This window comes from Rhagoletis zephyria, unplaced genomic scaffold (assembly GCF_001687245.7).
Source record: "Rhagoletis zephyria isolate East Lansing unplaced genomic scaffold, Rhagoletis_zephyria_1.1 Rzeph_scaffold_01316, whole genome shotgun sequence".
Classification (NCBI taxonomy): domain Eukaryota; kingdom Metazoa; phylum Arthropoda; class Insecta; order Diptera; family Tephritidae; genus Rhagoletis; species Rhagoletis zephyria.
In genome coordinates this window covers 35,021-57,712 of record NW_016158400.1, presented here as the reverse complement: position 1 = coordinate 57,712, position 22,692 = coordinate 35,021, and the positions used below count along the sequence as shown (strand labels likewise).

The following is a 22,692-nucleotide window of genomic DNA, read 5'->3' as shown; positions in this document are numbered from 1 at the left end:
AGCTGTCTTACAGACATACAGGGCGGTATTTGCCTCCCAGCAGCGGTGTTCAAAGTTTTGCTTCCAGTTACGTTTGATTTGTAGGGTATTTGACCACGGTCACGATAGCAAGTTTCATACCAAGTGTATTCAGCCACGAAAAGCAGCTTCTCATTTGTGTGACAACATCAAGGCTCACGCCACAAATCGGAGGAGAAGCTCAGTCAAATACTAACATATTGTGTAAGCGCCAATTTATTATTATTGAGGAGTGCCTCTGTTCATCGGCGTAGCCAGAATGAAATTTAGGGGGAGGGGGTTCTCGACCCTATTAAGCTGGCATTTCAGGGAAATATTTTATATATATATAAGGAAAATTTTAAAGTTAGGGGGGAGCACCCCCCGGCCCCTACCTGGCCACGCCCATGCCTCTGGTCACATGTTTAGCTATGGATCCGTCCCCTAGCTCTGACATAAAAGTTCGCCTATGTTTCATATTAAGTAAACAACTCACATCTCGCTTAAATGATCGAGGCACCAAAGTGGAAGATCATAGATATGAGAATATTTCGTAAGTATTCACACTACGTCCGAATATGCATATCACAAAAACTTGTTATTCAAATTAAGTATATTGATGAAAGCGATCTTGAAAATGATTGGAACAACAATGTCACGTTATTTTATCAAATGATTTATTTCGCGTATAGTTTCTGCAATTAACTTTTTGCATCTATTTGCATTGATTCACTGCTCACATCAAAGTAATTATGTGTGCAAACTTTTAAAAATAGGCAAAAAACAATACAGTCATATATGGACACATATACATACATATAGTATGTAATTCGTAGCAGTTAAATGATCATAATAAACACTAGCCACTCGGGCGCACGTTCTGCGATTTCAGACATTGCAAGATCTAACTATTCAAGACGCTTAAACTCGATAGCGCCATGGGGTGCATTAATTTGTTGGCTATTGTCTGTGATGAGTGTTGATTTTTTCTCATAACTTTTGTTATTTATTTGCTGATCTTTTCCTTTGTTCATGTTGCCGTTGTTGTTGCGCTTATGTATTATTTAATGCACGAATGTGCGTTGCATATCAAATGAATATTGACGTACATACTCGTAGTTTAGGCCATTGTTGAGACGCTTAACAACTCAATGATTGTGGCTTTAACACTTATGAATGTATATTTTGTATTTATGTACATACATATGTATGTCTTTGAAGTGAAGTAGGAAGCACCTCAGCTGAGCGGCTCAGATGTGAAGCTTAATGAGCGCCGGACTGTGTATGGAGCTGTTCATTGTGTATTGTTAATGAAAAACAGAGCTGTAACAACTTTATGTGTGGATTTATTGAAAGTCTTGTGCATGGCACTGTGTGGGCAGTACTTTAAATAAATAGCATTAATATAAAGCGAACACTGATCGGTGGAGCTAGAACTAATAATTTTTGTCGGACAAAATAAAAAGTTTTTGAAACCCCAATTTCAAAATATTCGCATTTCGAAACCAATTTGCCAATAAGGCTTTTCCCTTAAGCTTAGAATACAACTCTCAAGAAAACCCTCAAGAAATATTTTTGCATTTTTTCTGCTCTTGAAAAAGTACTTTGCCGTTGCTGTAAATTTGCTTGAAGACATTTTTGTTTTCGTGAGAGCTGCCAATGATATACGAAATTTTGATATTTGATTTGAAACTTTTTCTTAGCTTCAAGCTCGAACAACTGGAACACTTTAATCTCAAACGTATTTTCCTTAGAAATTTTTGACAATTCAATAGAAATTTCGGCATTGACGAGCTTTTCGAAGTTTTTTCAGGTTTGAAGGAGAAAACCTAATTTTTTCTGCTCTTGAAAAAGTACTTTGCCGTTGCTGTAAATTTGCTTGAAGACGTTTTGGTTTTCGTGAGAGCTGCCAATGATATACGAAATTTTGATATTTGATTTGAAACTTTTTCTTAGCTTTAAGCTCGAACAACTGGAACACTTTAATCTCAAAAGTATTTTCCTTAGAAATTTTTGACAATTCAATAGAAATTTCGGCATTGACGAGCTTTTCGAAGTTTTTTTCAGGTTTGAAGGAGAAAACCTAAAAAGCTTTGTAAGCGTTTAAATTTGTTGTGAACTCGTTCACGCTTTGTCCATTTCAATGCCTTTTTTTGAAGCCAACCACTTTGGCATTAAGTGTGTTGTAATTATTTTGATTGCTTTTCAAGCAGAGAACTTTTAAATGAGATCATTATGATTGATGATAATGACAGCCTGGCACATGCACATAAATGGATGAATCACAAAAAGTTTTGCAGATTTTTCATGACTTCGTTGTGATCAGCGCAATCACAACAAACATTAATTAATATTAGGTATTTCTTTACAGCAGATCACAGCATCTTTCGCTTAATTTGTCGTGAAAAATTTGCAAAAATGTTTGTTTAATAAACAGAGGAAATCAATTAACTGGATTTTTGACCGAGTTTTGATTTTTATAATTTTTTCCTGGCTGTATTACGTATTTTTTCCATAAAAAAAATTCGAAAATGCGTGAAAAAAATTGCCAGCGATCGGTTTTGACTGTTTTCTTTTATTTGTTTATTCTTTATCAAATTTTTATAAAAGTCTAACAAAAACCACATAAATCCAAACTTCAAACCTTGTGCAAAAATTACAAAAATTCAACAAATTTTTACCGAAATTTCAAACTTGTTGATGTTTTAGAAAAATTTTAGGCACGTATTTGAAGTGGCTAAAAACGGCAATTTTTTGTTTTTGTTCTTTGTATGTGTTTCTCGAAAACCCAATTTGATATACACATTGCGCTTGGCTTGCATTCGAAAACTATTTTTGCAAATTTTGTTCACATTTTACTCCGAAATGTCAAATTTTGTTCAGCTATTTTGACATAATAGCGGCTTAAATCAAAAACAAAATACATACAGGCAGTTTGTAGTTTTTGCTTTGATGCTTTCACCTTTTCTGTGTGCCTTGTCTGGAAGCAAAATTTGTTGAAATTGTTTACGTTGTTGCAGAGTAGTATAATCAAAATTTTTAATTAATACATATTTTAAAAAAATATTGCAACAAAGATGCTAATTAGGAACTACACACATTTTTAATTATGCTTATTTATTTATTCATAAAAAGTCCTTGAGCAAAACAGCATTGAAGGCTTACTGCAAAATATCAAAATATTCAATGATAAATTAATTTAACCATTTTTTTTGTGAGATATGAGTTGGATGTTTTTACTTTCTGTTAATGATCAATGATTAATTTTTGGATTGCGGAGTTCAGTAATCATTGTTTAAGCGCCTTGTTTCGAAAACAAAAATGCCAAAGCTGACGGCATCTAAGCGGCTTAGGGAATTAGTCATTTTTTAATCAGCCGCCGGCAGCAAGCAACTTCATAAATAAGTATGTGAAATATCAGACGTGGATCTTAAAAACCCGTTTAAAGGTCAACATTTTTAATTTTTTTCAATCAGCAAGTGTGGTTATGTTCATCGATATTGGCATGAGACTAAACGCTTCACTTCTTGAAGAAAACGGCAAGACTAATATGAGAATAACATCTCTTAATCCCACAGTGCTTCATTGTTTATTTTCTTTATAAAAATTTTTAAAGCATGCACATCCGCTATGAATATAAGGCCTAAAATAATTTCGACCTCATGATAATTAAATGACATGGAGCCAGATGTGCGTCACACATAAATTTTTATTGACTTTGGACTCTATCGATTCGTGTGAAGTTATGTTTTGCTTTGAAAAATTAAATTTGTTAATTGCAAAAATTCGACAAAATTTTTCCTTCCAATAATATATCATATTTATCAGATTTCAAGTCAAAAATTGGTCGGATTTGAAATTTAAACTAATTCCAACTCATGTAGCGATCCCTAAAAATATCTGTCTGGGCAGCTTTTCCTGAAGGCTGTCGCTTTTGGAGTAGGACGATTTTTTCTCAGCTAACGGGGCTTTCATTTCGATCCCGGTTTCCTCTACAACCAAATCAAAGGCGACTTATAAATGCAGAGTTCTTAACCATCTCAGGACAATAAGCTTATTTATAAAATCGTGATTTGAATTGTATATTTTGGTTCATCGAAGGCGCATTCTGATACATATAAATAATAAATGGCATACATATGTTAAAAAAACTAAAAAACAAATTTTATTCCCAATCTGGTTTCTAAAAGATTTTGAATCAAACTCATAATTTATTTCTAGAAAAATAATTTTTTTCAAAAATAAAAATTATATTTTACCTAACATGAGTTTTTCATAAAAAGCTACTTTTTCCAAAAATGTTTACCTTAAATATATTTTTATTTATTTTTATTCCCAAAAACGATTTTTTTCGAAAGAAATTAATTCTTGGCATTTTTCCCCAAAAAAACCTCTGTTGTAATCAAATCGATGGTAATTTCTTTTCTAATTCGTATTAAAATATTTTTTCGAAATTGTGGGGTTTTCGTTAAAAACAATCTCTTGATTAAAAAATAAAATTTCTTAAAAATTTTGTTTCTAAGCAAATAAAATTTTCAACTTTTTTGAATTTTATGATAAATTTTTCTAATTTTGATAAAAATATATTTTAATGTAATTTCATAATAAAAATAGGTAAATGGATATGAGGCATATTCTCAAAATAGAAAAAAATAATACTACTAAAACACATAAATTTCTTGTTTGTCTTGAAAGGCTTAAAATTCCATCTACATCCACCTCTCCATAGAACTAATTTAATTTGCTATCCAGTCATCAGAGATGGGTTCTTGAGGTTCTCAAGCGAGGCATGACTCCCAGTCCTAAAAGAATAAAAAAAAATAATATCTATGTATCTCGATTATCTGAAGCAATCGGACTTTAAATAGCGTACGACGTCGGTTTCCAGAAAGGCAAAACTCAATGGGCCCATACGATCTGTTCGCAAATCGAAGACCTGGCGTGTCAAGGTCAATTAAATTCTTGGCTCTCTAGAGCATCTAAATATGTATGGTTAAGAAACTTGAGGTACTTACATATGTGTTTGAAGTTATCCATCACTAATCACAAGCCTCACACCATTTCTCAAGCACTTTTCTTTCACTCATATACATATGTACACATGTATAAAGTAGCTTTGACCTACCAGCGATCACTTTGAAAATCAATTTATTTAATCCCCGATAACCTACAAATTGCTTGTCAACACCAATCAAAAAATAAATAATGATAAACTATTACTAGATATGTATGTATGTATGTACGTAGGTACATACAGCATTAATAAAACAAGCAAAAGAAGTTATAATCATAAATATAATCTTTTCGAAAAGTGAAGTAGTAATTGAAATAGACAGCTGCAGAGAAAGTTGGGCGCATCATTTGGCTACATACGAGTAGATCGCAAGCCGGTTTCCTAGTATCGTAGTGAACATAAATCAAATATTTTGTCTTTTCTATAATTGTTGTGCATTTATAAGACAAAAGCAGCAGTTCAAAGCGCTTCCCACAACTAAGAGCCAACAAAACGTTTGTCCAACCGCTAAGCCGCAGCAGCAGCACCAGCAGCAAAAAGACACTCATAAATCAATGTAATGACCACACCTTATGACGGATCATATAAAAATATTTTATGACCACTTAAAGTGATATCTATCGCATGTGGAGAGTTTAATAAAAATTATTACAGCAATACCCAAGCTTAAAAAACGGCAAAAAAAACTATAAGGAAACATTGGTTGTAAGGAGCAAGAAAGCAAATCGCTCATTAGGTTTTTTATGAATTGTACAAAAACGGGGGTTTTATGTGAGCATAGACGTGTGGAGGGCCTTGGGTAAATTTCAAACAAATACTATTTCAAAGCTTAGAAAAAAATCTTATAAAATCATGCGCAGCTGTTAAATCGAGTTTCTTTTGTTTTCGCTAACAACTTAAAAAACAGCAAACTAAGCTCTAACGTAAGCTCTTCTGCAGCAGTATGACACAAAAACGTAATTACTTAAACGTAAAAATTAACAAAAAAGCAAGTAGGAAGCAAATTTGGTGCGTTGAGTGTTGCGAAAAAAGTAGCTCATGTATAAATATTAAGAAACGGGCAAGCAAATCGATTACTCATGCTGCGCATGTGCAGCAGTCAACCAACAAGTAACAGCGAAAAAACCATTTCAAACACAACAAACAGTTAACCGCCAAATTAAAATGGCAAATGGCAGCAGTGCAGGCAAAGTTAGACGGCAAAAGAGATACAAATTATGAAAAATAAAAACAAAATAAATAAATAAATACTCAAGAAATATAAAAGTTAAAAGAAAAAGAAAAAGATGCTCAACATTGGACTTTGACCAACATCCAGTTCTGTTTCGTGTATTCTTGTTTTTTAGTTTTTCTTTTGCGCTTTCGTTGGTTATATACATACACTAGGCGACAAATGAAAGTGTTCACTTTGTTCTAATACGTATAATATTCACAATTATTTTTATGAGAAATTTTTTGCATTAATTATTTGTGAAAATATAGTTCATTCTTTAAGATAAACCATATAAATCAAAGTTTCACACTTTATATAAAGTTCACAAAATTGCAAAAGATTCAAAATTTTCAACTTTTTATTCACATTCTCTAAAATTTTGGAGTATACAATTGTGTAGCCCATTAAATTTTAGTCCAACAAAGTGCAGATTTCAAACGGCTAAAAAAAAATTCCCGTTGATTTTTGGGATTTTTTTTCTAGTGATGTATTTTTGAACTTTTATCTATATAAGCATGAATTTCTTATGAAGTAAAATGCGAAAGACAGTTAGACAGTAGCAAAAATGTTTTCATGAAAATAATTGTAACATTATATTAGGAAAAGGTGAATACTTTCATGTGGCGTTCCATACCACCGAGTTGAGTAAAATGAGTACTTAACAAACTTAAAAATTGTTTAAAATTTTCTTGGATTTGCTTTTAATATGCAGTTTGGTAGCCATTAAATTTTAAATAAAGCGCAAGTTTAAAGCGATTGCGAAACCGGCGTTATTTTTTTTAATTTTCTTTGAAAACGGTTTTGCGCATTTTCTTCCATAAAAAAAGTGCAAAAAGCTGTCAGCATAAAAAATATTACAAATCAAGGCAATTTATATACTCAAGATTCTAAAAAACATTGAAAAAATTTGTTAATTTGTTATGTACTCGTTTTACTCAACTTCGGAGTAAAAAAAAATTCATAACTCAAATTATTGTAGAGCGCACCCCATAATACTACACTTAAATATTAAATCGATTTGTTTTTGTTTTTGTGCTGTAACATTTTTAAAAATGCATTCATCAAGCTCAAATTTCATATTTATTTGTTAATTATGTTTATGGATCCACCCTAAAAATTAGAAACAAATCAAACACATCAAGTGTAAACCCCGTCCGATTTAGTATGGAACAACCCATAGACATATGTATGCATGTGTGTATGTACGTATTTATATATATCGCCGTTTAAAGTACAAAACCGCGTATAAACAAAACGCAAAACCGCGTATGTGAATTATGTAAATTATCTTCTAGAGAGTACAAAAAAAAAATATTTCAAAATGGTTCTCTTTTTTATAAAGCAATCGCATTTCTGGCTGGTATATTTCAGGACGAATGGATAAGGATTGAGCCAAGAGCTGGGGTGAGCAAATCCAATTTTTGGCAGCCAATGTCAGTTACGCGGTTTTGCAGAATGACGATACGCGGTTTTGTATTTGAAATGAGAACCACTTTGAAATATGAGTGATTTTACGCTCTAGAAAATAATTTCTACAAGTTCACATACGCGGTTTTGCATTTTGCTGATACGCGGTTTTGCACTTTAAACGACGGTATATTTCTTTTTAGATTAAGCTAAACCTATACAAAAACCAACAGCCCCGGCATGGAGTGGTGACGTACATATGTATGTACATATGTATATTTGCAAGCATTCAGCGTGAAAGTAATTAATTATTTTTGCGAAATTCAAACAAATCTCACTGATCCATGTTGGCAATCATACTTTTTACTTTATTTTGTCTGCTGCTGCTGCTGGTTCATGCTTCATACGAAAGTTTCGCAATTCGTGCTGAGTAATGCGCAACCACAAAAAATAAAAAATAAAAACGGAAATAATACGCAGAATTTTACGTATGTATACATACATATTTCTTTTTTTTTGTTATTTCCTTTTCCTTAGAGCGTTTTGTAGCGGTTTTGATTTATTTATATTTTTGAGCTACTAATCCGCTGCAAAAATTAACCATTATTAAGCATAACCAACGACAGCGAAAACAAGCAAAACTTTTGTGGGTCAACAGGGTCTTAGACACCTACGGTGGCTTAAATGTGTGAAATTTAGAGTTTCATTAGGTCAGGTGCCATAAATCAGTGATAATAAGAGATTTGCCAAAGCAATGCGAAATTTGTTAATGAATGATACACTGGACCTAAAAGTAGGTAAGCACATATTATTACATATGTATATATCTATTTACATACTGGATCTACAAACCCCGATAAGACTAATTCTCTTCACCAAAAAACAAAGGTTCCCGCTAATTTTCAAAGGTGTGGAATTCCTTTGAAGGAGAATGTTAAATATCTAGAACTCATATTAGATAGGAAGCTTACGTGGAAGCCTAATACAGAAGACAGAGTGAAGAAGGCCAACGTTGCATTATACACATGCAAGCAAGCGGTCGGTATCAAATAGGGGTTAAGACCTCGCATTACTTATTGGCTTTGCACTTCTGTAGTTAGGCCTAGACTAGGTTAGTTACCTAAAACTGTTGAGTAAGGTCCAAAGAACCTCGTTTTAATGCATATCTGGCGCTTTAAGGACCACCGCAAACAAAGCGCTATGAGTGATAATAAGTCTACCTGCTGTAAATCTGATAGGAAAACACGCTTCGGCGCTCAGACTGAAAAGTATGACGCTGTGGAAGGATCGGCAGTTTGACCAGGCTTCTATACTCTACGCCTTGGATAGTTGTGACACCTTGGGATAGTAGTTTGACCACCTTTGACAGACTCTCCACTACGAAAATCCCGTCAAGAAGAGAGTGACAAATACCGAGACCATGGATGGATCAATAGAGTTGGCTATGGAGTTTTCTCTGTAGAATTAGGATTGGAATTATCCATATTAATTCCGGACCACTGCAGTGTTTATCAGGCAGAAATTCTAGCCATAAAGCAGGTGGTTGTGTACCTCACTAAACACGCCGTAACGAAAACAAGGGAAAATTTCTTGTCGGATGGCCAGGCGGCCATCAAATAAATGAATGCGGTAATGACAAGACCAAAGGTTGCAAAGGAATGCCTGACAGATTAAATGAAATTAACACCGTCTTGATGGCCAGCCTCATATGGGCGTCATATCCAAGATGACAATAGGTCACGGCTGAATAAGCGCACTTGTAGAAAATCTAGGCTACTATGACCGCAAACATGATATTTCGATGGTCATGGCCTGTGCAACCGGCCATTGGTTATTTATTTGTTAGGAATTCTTATACTTTGTAGCAGTTGCAGAGACGAGAAAGAGGAAGAGGAAGAAACAGTCGAACACTTCTTCTGTAGCTGCCCAGGTTTAGCTAAGCAGCACGGAACTATCCGGTGTAAAAATAAAACCAATTCTACGCTTCATAAGAGCTTCAAAAGTTGCTATGCAGAATAGTCACTGAGGTTCCCGTGTCTCACAGTGGTATCACAATGGACATGCAAGGTCTAAGTGAGTTTTGGTCATTGGACCGACTGCCACATAAACCTAACCTAACCTAACCTACCGCCAAGTATGTTTTAAAAATTTGTCGAAAATATCCATAAAACAATCCAAAGTTTGAAGAGTTTCCAAGGGGATATTTTAGTTTCTTAAAAAAAAAAAATAATTTGAAATGTTTTTTACTTACGTTTACATTTAAAAACGGATAGCCTTGAAGCTATTTAATAGAAAAATAAAGGAAAGATATCTTTCATAGAATTTTCGGCGAACCTAGTTTAAATGATTGGGGTGCTTATTTTGAAATTTTAAGATCTTTTAATCAACTATATGCAACTATAAGAAAAAAAGCTGGCTTTAATGAAATGGAAGAGCCCTATTAAGTGACTAAGTCCTTGGGCTATAACCGGTAACTCTGATTTTACAACCCATGGTAATGTGTTAAGGGTTGATTGGTAGTACTCTTGAGATATGTTAGTCTCGAATAAAAGAAGCATGGCATTTGGATTGACTTTGCTCATTGAAGTCAGTGATCATTGCCAACTTAAGCTGATAGAAGTTTCTGAAAATTGTTGTGGCTTATAGTTCGTTTCTACCAATGATGGTAAAAAAGCAAAACGTAAGAAATTAACCTTTCCGATCACCCCATGTTAAAACTGTTGGACCTTATCTGAGCTCTTAACTGCTGTTAAGCTTTTGGTGGAAGGATATTTAAAGAAACTTCGGAATTTAAGCTAATAGGCTGGATTTAGTTTGAGAAAAAAACCAATATTAAAATGAAAACAATTTTATCAGTTCTACTATTTTTGTTGCATAGAACTAGGTAAATGTTTTCATTTTTTTTTTAACCTTGAATGTTCTTAACTAGTGCAACATACATAGATAGTGAATCGAATTTCCAGTAGAACAAGTTGAAATTACAAGTTCAGCGAAGGTTAAATTTATCCGAAAAAAAAACAATAGGAACAGCAATTAGAAATGAAAATTAGATTTTTGCCCAACGAATGCTAAAAACCAAAACCAAATTTTTTTTTTTATTTCAAAGGCAACGAAGCGCCGCGGAGGCGCAACCTATGTATGTACGTTTGAAAAAAGATACGTTTGTATGAATTTGTCAGTGTTGCCAACTTCTGAGTTTCAAAAGGCACCAAAACTTGGGAAAAAAGCGTTTTACCGTACTAAAAGCACTAATTTTTTTATACCAAGGATATTTTTTTCATAACAGTTTGTATTTAACAAAAGTGAAAAAAATAAATAATATTTATAAGTATAATTCAATACACAAAACTTTTTCTCATGCTAACGAAGTAATACCGAATTAAGTACTGCAGATTAAAACTGGTATATTTATAATAATAATAGATTGGCGCTTACACATATGTTAGTGTTTGGCCGAGCTTCTCCTCCGATTTGTGGCGTGCGCCTTGATATTGTCACACAAAAGGGGTATACTGGTATATTTAGAGGAAGAAAAATTGAGTCGCAACAAACGAAAAAATGAATGTAGATTCTTTTAAATACAGTGTTGCTACAGCTTTAAATATTTCAAATTATTTCATGTTCTAACTATCTATGAGAAATTTGAGTTCAGAAGAAGAGCACTAAAAAAGGCACTAGGCACTAATCAATTTTGTTTGGCGTTTAAATTTTCAAAAAGCACTAAATCTAGTGCTTAAAGTACCAAGTTGGCAACTATGGAATTTGTGAATATGTACATAAATATACATATGTATGTACTCTATGAGCGTAAATGTTCGTTCGCATAGTATTTGTACAATATTTACCACCTGGGTTTTTATTTGATTTTTTTTTTCTTTTACTTGTTTCTATTTATGCATATAGCAATGAAGTAACTCAGGTGTGTAAGGTCTCTCCTAACCGAAGCTCTAATAAGCAGACAATAAAATCGTTAAACAAACATTTCAAATACTATAACGAACCCACATAGCTACATAATAGATTTCAACGAATTTTTTTCGAATTTCATTCAATTTACAATGTGCTAACCGCCAATTTACACACAGATTGCGGCTCATTAGCAAGTCAAAGGGGAAATTAGGCGGGGTATGAAAAAAATGTTAGCGGGAAAATAGAACATAAATACAATATTTAGTGAACTAAAAAGCGATTAAAAAAGAGTCGAATACGTGCATACCTATGCATAGCACCATTTACGGAACGACAACGTTTAAACGGATCACTTTTTAGCATTTTTGAAGCCAAATATTTGTTGTTAGTTAAAACTAGAACTTTTTACCAAAGTAAATCTTAAAAGTGGTTTGAGACAAATTTTGCGTCATAAAGCAGCGGCAGAGTGTTTTGAAGGTATTTGCATTTGTGATTGACGCATTTGCGTTTTGAAGTTAGAAAATAATCTATTGAAGAACATTAAGATGGTTCGCTTTCTTAAAGACAATTATATTTTTTTCTGCTACACCCCGCGTGAAAGTAAAAAGCGCACCGAACATTGACAAGTTTTCACAATTAATTTTTTTATTGATTACTTTAGTTATTATATTTTTTTTAAATATGATTTATACCAGGGGGGCAAGGCCGAGCCCGAAAAGAGCCACGTGAAAATTCTAAATGCTACAAAGAGCCACAAGAAAAACTAAAAAAAAAATTTATTTTTAAATAAAGTTATTATTAGAAATGAAAAACATTAATTGTTTTATTATTCTAATGTACGTAAGATAGATATTAAAGAAAATTCAAAAGATGCTTTGGCCAAATTTTCAAAATCTAGTTTTACGTCAGTTAAAGACGTTCGTAACAGTTCTGTTAAATGTTGGTTAGTCAATAGGTACGTTCGTTNGTTTTATTATTCTAATGTACGTAAGATAGATATTAAAGAAAATTCAAAAGATGCTTTGGCCAAATTTTCAAAATCTAGTTTTACGTCAGTTAAAGACGTTCGTAACAGTTCTGTTAAATGTTGGTTAGTCAATAGGTACGTTCGTTTAAAATCTCCAACAGCGAAATTCCGGCAAAATGTCATCTGTTCTCTCGCAAGAGAGAAATATCCAAAATACTACGCGAACAGAAACTTGCAAGTTAGACGAACAGCTCATAGAAATTTTGTTTACATTCAAAAGTATAAAATTGAAAACATAAGAAAACAAATCCCGGTAGACGTATCCTGACACAGTTCACTGACTAAACGAATAATTACTTCCTTCTTACAAGTATAATTAGTCGCATTTTACTATTTTAACTTCCAAACCATCAAATTCAATTTAGGGATTTCCGTTTTTTATCAACTGTTTTCTTGTTGGCAAAAATTTTTTCTGCAGAAACTAGCAGCTTTCCCCCAAAATGAAATGTCATTTTGCTCCCTCAATTTCCCTACTATGCAAGTTTTCTGTGCGTACGCGAACACACGGTATTTTGACTTTACGAATTTTATTTTAGAGTACAAATACTCACAGTGCCTTATCTGCTTGTAATTCCAAAAACTCCAACTCTTCTTCGCCTTTCTTAAAACGGAGTATTTCGTATTTCCTCAATTATTTACATAAAAAGGGTTTGTGAAGTATGCACAAAAATCTGCTTTTAAATCATGTGCAATGAATGCATTCAAAACGGCTTTTGAATTACTCATATACAAAACGAATGAATGATTTTGGCTTCAAATTTTTTTGAATTTGAGTGAATAGCTGTTCTGATATTTGTGTCGACATTACAATATTCAAACAAGTTGTATGAATATCCCCACCATGCAAAACATAAGAAATAGGCAACAATCGTCAATGGCAACAAATTGGCGACTCACCGATTTATTGCTGTGCTGACAAATCGGCAACATCACTTCGTTCATGTCAATTTTGAATAAATAAGTTCTCAAAAATTCCGAAACTTATGAATATGGCGCCATTAGTATTGGCCAAAAGCATCTAAATTATGCCCAAGGACAAGATTGAAAAAAATAGGAAGCCTCACAGCGAGAAAATGAATTAATTCCGAGTGTAAGTTGCTATTTGGTATACAAAAAAATAAATGAAGTCTTAAAAAGAATAAAATTATTCCAAATATCGCCTGAAGCGATAAGAAAAGGACTCATTCAGGTAATAAGAAAACGACTCGCCCAGGCGAGTTGCCTTCGGCGGACGTTTTAGAGCGACCGGTAATAGGAAATCGATTCGATGGCAATATTACCGGCAATAAATTTGTTTCCGAGGGCGACACGTTTTCTTATTGCCGGCAACACAAATTGTTTGGTGGGTCCAAAAATATATTTCTATGCACATATGTACAAACATACATATGTGTGTATGTGTGCGCTCCTATTACATACGAAAAAACTTGTTTGGAGAAAAAAACTTTTACCGAAATGAGTTTGAATGATTTGAATGTTTTCCATTCATTCATTCACATTCTTCCATTTAAAGATAGAACATTTAAAACAAAATGTATATTCATAACTTACAAAATTCCAAACGCTGAGTGTTTTGTATGTAAAGTAAAATAATCAAATCTACTCTACTCTGTTTGGCTAGAAGTTTGAATGAATTCATGCAGCCCTCTAATGTGCAATAATTTTTTCTAGAAAATTTTGAAATGTCAAACACATTTTTAACCTCTTCTTGTATAGAAAATTCAAATTTTGCAAATGTTCCATCATATCGGTAAAGAACATTAATTCAGAAAGCNCCATTAGTATTGGCCAAAAGCATCTAAATTATGCCCAAGGACAAGATTGAAAAAAATAGGAAGCCTCACAGCGAGAAAATGAATTAATTCCGAGTGTAAGTTGCTATTTGGTATACAAAAAAATAAATGAAGTCTTAAAAAGAATAAAATTATTCCAAATATCGCCTGAAGCGATAAGAAAAGGACTCATTCAGGTAATAAGAAAACGACTCGCCCAGGCGAGTTGCCTTCGGCGGACGTTTTAGAGCGACCGGTAATAGGAAATCGATTCGATGGCAATATTACCGGCAATAAATTTGTTTCCGAGGGCGACACGTTTTCTTATTGCCGGCAACACAAATTGTTTGGTGGGTCCAAAAATATATTTCTATGCACATATGTACAAACATACATATGTGTGTATGTGTGCGCTCCTATTACATACGAAAAAACTTGTTTGGAGAAAAAAACTTTTACCGAAATGAGTTTGAATGATTTGAATGTTTTCCATTCATTCATTCACATTCTTCCATTTAAAGATAGAACATTTAAAACAAAATGTATATTCATAACTTACAAAATTCCAAACGCTGAGTGTTTTGTATGTAAAGTAAAATAATCAAATCTACTCTACTCTGTTTGGCTAGAAGTTTGAATGAATTCATGCAGCCCTCTAATGTGCAATAATTTTTTCTAGAAAATTTTGAAATGTCAAACACATTTTTAACCTCTTCTTGTATAGAAAATTCAAATTTTGCAAATGTTCCATCATATCGGTAAAGAACATTAATTCAGAAAGCCAATTTTCGTTCTCCAATTGCGGGTAATGTTCCGATCTCAATTTGCGCATGTGTACATAAAAAGAATAAAATGAAAAAACAACACAATGGAAAAGAATCTTCAGCAAAGAAATATGTATTTTAAAAGGTAAAATGAGCCAAAATGTTCTAAGCAAAGAAAATGCAAAAAGAGCCGCACTTTGCCCTCCGTTGATTTATACTTTAACAAAAAGCCGTGCAAAAACTTTACAAACTTTCATATAAATTTGTAATGCCAGTTTAAACTACCCTTATGGCATTGGTCTCAAGTGTCCGGTTACTTTATTTAACTTTGCAAATCATCGGCGACACGCGGCATTTTCAGTTTTTTTTGTTTTCAAACAAATATTCACATTTTGCTGTTTTCGGTTTGCTTTATTTATTTGCAGTAAAATGTTCTGAAAAATTTTTTTCGTGGCCTGTATTTTCAAGATTTTTTAAGCGCGTTAATGCTTGCATATTTTGTATACATACTTTTTTTTTAATTTTGCTTTTTTTACATATTTACCTCACTTCATTACTTAGTTTTTTTTTATAAGTACAAAGCTTTTGTATTCCATATTTACGTTTCAAATTACAGAGCACCTCAGCTAATTTGCAGTGCTGTTAGTTTTTCACGTTTTTTGCATTTGGTTGTTGCTATAGATATAATGGAGGGGGATTGACGAAAATTAGATGACTTTAATATTACAAATAAATAACTAAAGAATTAATTGAATCGATGTACGAATTGGTTAAAATTTTTTTTCGTTTTTTTTTACCAAAGTTTTAGATATAAGATATAGTGCGCAAAATTTAAGGTGAGAAATTTAAAAACACTAAGTACATCTTAGAAAAATTATTTCTCTATTTTGGTAAGTGTAGCGAACTAGATTTCTTTTTTACACGCAAACCAGTTGACCGCCAAATATAATACTTTACGAATTTTGTCGTATTCGATTTACATCTTTCGTATAAAGTTTTTTTTTAGTCTGCTTATGTAACAGCTGTTTTAAGCCTCTAAATCTGCCTCAAACCACTAAGTACCTGCCTAAACCTGCCTCAAACCATTTAAGTACCGAATTTCTGTCTTCTTCCGAGAAAGCATTTTCTGGCCCATTTTTGACACACACACATTTTACACATTTCTAATTAAAAGTTTAGGCAAATTTGTTGATTGTAATATCTGTCATATTTTCAGAAAAATTACAAGTATAAAAAAGTAGAGTGGGTTGCATGAGTATATAAAACTTATTCGATCCTTAATCAAATTTAATTCATAATATGTATAAACAGAATGTCGCAAAAGTAAAACCGGCCTAACGAACCGTTGTCAGTTCCCCCTCACAGATAACTTTGTAGTGTTTCTTTTTGCATACAACTCATTTGCACTCTATCGCACTGCAAATATTTGCAGCTCTAATGTTTGTGTTTTTTTTTTAGAGCGCGTCCAAGCACGCGGTGTCGTCGTTCGTCTGCCGTTTGTCTGTAGCATTGTCGACGTTGTTGTCGCACCTTCGCGCGTTTAATTTATTTTCAAATATTTTTGGTTTTTTTATTTATAGCCTTACACAAGTATTTATTTAGAATTTTTTTCTAATTTATGCAACTTAGTTTACCCATAATTTTTGCATTTTTCCTTTGTATTTCACCTTTTGTCAATTGCAGCACATTTTTCAATTTATTGTATCACCATGACATTCCACCTGAAACATTCTTCTAGTTTAGTACTTTTGTTGATTTACTATAACGAATGAATTGCTTGTGGCATTTACAAATTAGTTCACACTCTGGTGTTTGTATGAAGTCAGCAATCGTTTTTGAAATCCTAAGCTGTGTGTTGAGGAGGTATGAAGTCATCAGCTTTGGAAATATGCACATACATAAGTGTATAGATTTGTCGGAGCAGTTAGCTTTAGCTCTGGCTCAAACGGGCAAATTGATTCCTGAAGTCTCATTGGCATAATTACAAGAGAATAGAGGAGATAATCGGGCACTCTCTTAGGGGTTTTAGGCAGATAACTGAAAAATATCTAAGTGTTTCCTGAAACGGTCAAAAAGTAGTCTTAGATAGCATTGACAACCCACTGTACAGCTAAAGCCTAGTTAGAGGAATATCAGTCGAGCCAGAATGTCAGTATTTTTTTAATGAGAAAATTTTATACTTTGAAAAATCGTTCACAAAACGAAACAAATGGTGTGGACGTTCCGTCATTATGACCGCTCTATGTGATCGACCCAATTGTACAGGGTGAGCCTATAAAATCAAGACCATTTTTCCAGATGATTGATCATCAGACAGATCAGACTTGCTATATTATTCTACGGCGTCACCATCTGATGGACATCACTGGATAAGTCGTTTACTAAATCTAAACTCACCAAGATTCAAAGGGCGGCTTTCATGCTAGTCACAGGAGCGCTGCCAACAACGCCTACTAACGCCCTGGAAACAGCTGAAATACAGTAAGACTAAATGCACAGTCAAAATGGAAAGCCACCAGACCCAGTCAAACTAACATTCTCACCAACTACCCCGATACTTTTAGCTCCCCGGACTTCACAAAACGCCTCTCGACCTCGAAAGCAAGTTCTTCACTCGTACACCTTCGAGGATGGATTGGGAAGACGATTCGATCTGTGTCCTCCAAAATAAATCTACAGCCGTCTCTGTTAATAATCTCATTTGATCTCTGTTTTAGGCTAACAGACCACTGCAACGTCCTTCAAGCAGAGCTGGCGGTCATAAAAGAGGCTGCACTATGGCTTATCGAATCTTATCTGCTTTCAGTAAACTTATACTCCGATAGCCAAGCAGCTGTTAAGTCACTGTAATGCTGTGAAACATCGTCAAAAATTGCGTCAGAATGTAGAAAAGTCCTACATACTTCAAAGTATACAACCCACATTGTGTGGGTGCTCAGTCACAGAGACATATGTACGAGGTAAACCATACGGCAGACGAGCTCGCGAGGAAGCCAACCACCCTGTTTGACATCAACTATTCTCACGATGCGGGCATACCGCAGTTAGATGCAAAATATGGCTTAAAACAGACTTCATCGAGCAGGCAAATAAAAGATGGTCGAAAGAGCCCACGTGTGGGACGACTCGATAAATCTGGCCCAGCTTATTCGGTTAGAACGCTCGCGGCATGCGCATTAAATGGGCGTGTCGGCCAATGACTTGTGACAAAACTGTTCTTTCGTGGGCAAGAAGACGCTTAAACATTAACTCTTTATATGTATGATGGACCTATATATTAGAGCTCTAAATTCGCAGCCTTCGCGACCTAACCTTGATCAGGCATCAATTCTTAGACTATCGTTGATCCTTACCAGGTTGATTTAACATATGACGACAAATGTCATTGAAGTAGACATAGTGAAAACAATTCCCAAGCTTGCATTTGCCAGAGTGAACAAGCTGAACTTTACCGATGTTAGAGAGAATTAAAATTGACCTTTCGAAAATTCATTCAACCAAATTACATTTCAAGAATTATTTTATTCAATGGTTTAGTATTTTCTAACTGTATTAGAATAAAATGCAAGCTCACAAAAAGTTAATAGTTTTTTAATGCGTTTTTATACGCAACTTTTTCAACAAAAAGTTCATTACAAAACACCGTTAGATACACGTACTTATGTTTATACTGAAAAAATAAAAAGTGCCTCAAAAGAGGAGAAGTATAAAACGAGCTGCGGGCACTTTAAATTTATATAAATGAAAGGCTGATCGTAAGATAAGAACATTAATTTAGTTGAAAAACTTGTTAAGGAGTGTTAAAGCTACTGCATTACTAATGCATTTCAATTGTAAATATTTGAATTCTTTGCTATCATTTTATCTGATGACAGTTTCTTCCCAGTCACTTCCGCTGACATAAATAAATCTTTTTGTACATATATGTATATATGTATTTTTTTTATTTTGAAAATTTCTTTAGAAGTTAATCTTAGACTGGTGTGCTTGCTGTAAAGAGGTCACTTTGATTGTAGAGGTAGAAATAAAGACAGGGGAAAACGATTAAAATGCTAGGAGGACAGAAAGCAAGAAATAGACACACAAAGTCAAGATAATAAAAGATTAAGAGCAAACACAACGTCACCATCATTTCTAATAGGACAATCACAACAAACATCAAAATATATGATTGATTAACGATTCTTATACAGCAATTCTGGCAATTGTCTTTCAATTCATCACAGTCTTTCGAAAAGCAAGTCTTTAAAAACTAAAACAAATTTTCTTCATAATACAATAAAATCTAAAATTAAATTGGAAAAATCAAAAAGAAGAAAATATTACTTATAAATTAAAAAAAAAGTATATTTTATTTTTTTAAAACAAAATGTAAACATTAAATGAAGATTAAATTAAATTAAAAAAAAATAAGTAATAAAGAATAGAATAACTTCATAAAGACTAAATGAAATTTAATACAAATATTTTCCTTTTTAAAAGAATAAAAACCAAAACTATATTAAAAAAGAAAACATAAATAAAGAAAAAGCAAAAAATTAAACTAGTTCCTAAAAATTAAATGATATTAAAAATAATATTTTTCTTTTTAAAATAATAAAATTCAAATAAAGAAATATATAAAATAAGTTTCTAAAAATAATGTGATAAAAAAATTGTATAATTTTCAACTAAATTCTTTTTAAATAAAAAGGAAATTGGATTAAAAGAATTTTAACTAAAACAAAGAAAATGAGACCATAAAAATTCAATCAAAGTCAAAAAATATTTTTCACTTTAAAATAATAAAATATAACAATTAAAAGAAAATGCCATTACAGAAATCTCAATTAAAAAAATGCATAAAACAGGGTTCCAGAAACTAAATTAAATTTAAAAAATTGTTTTTTAATTTGAAAAATGAATATAAGACCCTTAAATCTTAATTGAAATAAAAAAAAAGTTTAGCTTTCAAAATATAAAAATTAAATTTAAAAAAAAAACTCAATAAAAAAGTAAAAAGTNAAAAAATGAATATAAGACCCTTAAATCTTAATTGAAATAAAAAAAAAGTTTAGCTTTCCAAATATAAAAATTAAATTTAAAAAAAAAACTCAATAAAAAAGTAAAAAGTTTCTAAAAACTCAATTAGAACTAAATATTTTCTTTAAAGCCATAATATATAAAAATTAAAAGAAAGACAACTTAAATTTACAAAATAAATAAATTCCTAAAAATTAAATGAAATCAAATTTTTTTTAAAACAATAAATTTAAAAATTTAAAGAAATGTACGTTTAAAACAAGTTTATTAAAATTAATTTAACTTAAAAAATGAAATGAAATGTTAAAAAATAGAAAAGTAAATAAGTTCCTAAAACTTTTTTTGAATTAAAAAAACATTTTTCAAAAAATGTAAACTTTAAATTAAAAGCAACCGAATTAAAAAAGTAAAGAAAATATAACAAAAATAGTTTCTAAAAATTAAATGAAATGAAAAATTATGTTTTTTTAAGCAACAAAATCTAAAAATAAAATGAAAATTAAATTGAAAAAACTAAAAGCTAAACATTAAATTGGAAATAGATGAAAATTAAATCAAAAAAGGAAAAAAATTAAATTCAAAACAATAAAAATAAAATAATAGATGAAAATTAAATTAAAAAAGAAAGCAAATTAAATATATAAAAAATATAATAATAAAAAAATAAAATATGTAAGTTCCTTAAATTTATATGATATCAAATAAAAAAACATTTAATAAAAAAAAATAAACAAACACAAGATTTAGTTTCTAAAAATTAAATTAAATTTAAAAAATATTTTTCTTTTTAAAACAACAACATATAAAAATTTACGATTAAAAGAAAATTATATTAAGGAAAGAAATTAACTTAGAAAAGAAAAAAATTAAACAAGTTCCTAAAAATTAAATGCAAATAAAAAAAAATGTTTTTATTCGAAACGAGTTTTGCTACTATTTTGCGTCTTACGACATTTAAGGTCCGATTGCTTCCAAAAATATTTCGATGGCCTGTAAACCCCAATCAGATTTATCGATAGGTGGATTCTATATTTCTTCGTTTTCGTTGTAAAAAACATCAGTATCAAAAAGGCAACTCGTCAACCTAAAAAGGTTACCCCTCGGTCCTATGAAGATGAAGTGCGGGTGTAGCACCTCCCCTATGGGCGATAGCCTACTTTCATCCAAAATTATCGGCAGTGAATTGATTTGATATATTTATGTAGATGCCCGCAAATCTACGTCTCTACAGGTAAATACATACTTGAGCACATACTTATGATTTTAATACATATGTATGCAGATACATATGTAAGTATATACTTACATACAAGTGACAACAGCACTCGGCTGGAAACAGTAAGGTAGGGCCCCCTTAGTACCATTGCACGCCTGAAGGTTGGGTCATGTTGTTTATTGATCTTGATGTACCAAAAAAGCAACAACAATACAAAAAAGACAACAATGAAAACAAATTACAATAACATTTTCTTCTCATAGCAAAGAGTGACAAACGAACCGACTACAAAGAGTTGACTGGTTTTCTGGCTGACAGTTTACTCGTAAAAAAAAAATCAACAAAAAGACGATTAATAAAAAAGTAACAATAACAATAGTAATAACAACTGCTTTGACCTTTTATGTAACATGGGGCAACTACACAGCGCCGCTGATAGCAGCTGTGATTCTACTAGAGAGTGCGGTAAATGGCACTATGGTACGTGTACTTTGTAAAGTAGAGCTGTATGACCCCTGCAGGAAATACTTCAACTGACGAGAAAAAATTTGCATTCAATAGCAAATTATTAAGTGTTGAAGAGACAAAATTTTTTTCAGTTTGAGGAAAGTTACGAGTAAATGGAAATATTGTAGTAAATATGATTTGTTCGTTGCGAATTTCTAGCAACGTTTAATGCTCTAATTTCAATTCCTCGCTACAAGTCGCGAAACGGTTTTTTTTCGTTTTGTCTTACTTCAATCTTTTATATTTTATCTACAAAGAACCGCAGCAAGTACGAGTATGCATTTTAATTAATAAACGCAAAAAATTCTCAAAAAAAATTAGCTTTTATTATTTTGAGCTAGAAAAATAGATACATTTTGCATTTTTTTTTGCAAAAAAATCATTTTTGTTTTTTTACTTTTTAGACTTTTATATAAAGCGAAGCTGAAATTTTAGAAAGTTCCGAAAACATCCCGAAAAATTCCAAAAAACCGTCGAAGGAACGTGAAAAAACTTCTGGGGCTTCTCAAAAATTTCGAAGTGTCTCGAAAAAATACCGAAAACCCCAGAAAAAATCCCCAAGGGTACGCGAAATTCCCGAAAAGGCGCAAATAATACCTAAAGATGCCAAAAAACAACCGGTAAATCTCAAGAAAATCCCAAAGCGTGACAAAACGTCTCTAAATTTCCCACAATAACTCTAAAAAGTCTCGTCAAAGTTTCAAAAGATGTCGAAAAAATCCCGAAAGCGGGAAGGGTCACAAAAAGATTCGAGCAATTACAGAAAAACATCGAAAAACCCCACGAAAGATTTCAAGTAAATTTCGAAGACTCCTAAAAACTCCGGAGTCCGGAAAAAATTCCG

The 22,692-nt window shown here is 32.3% G+C and overlaps 1 protein-coding gene across 1 annotated transcript in view; it reads right to left on the bottom strand.

Annotated features, from left to right (window-relative positions):
• LOC108363610 (transcriptional activator protein DAL81-like) overlaps positions 1–5,035 on the bottom strand; it is a 77,672-nt gene extending 72,637 nt beyond the window's left edge. The window contains exon 1 of the mRNA XM_017617009.1: positions 5,013–5,035. Within this exon, the coding sequence (XP_017472498.1) occupies positions 5,013–5,034 (22 nt within the window). The 5' untranslated portion in view covers position 5,035. The remainder of the gene's footprint in view (positions 1–5,012) is intronic.
• Positions 5,036–22,692: the final 17,657 nt, after the last annotated feature.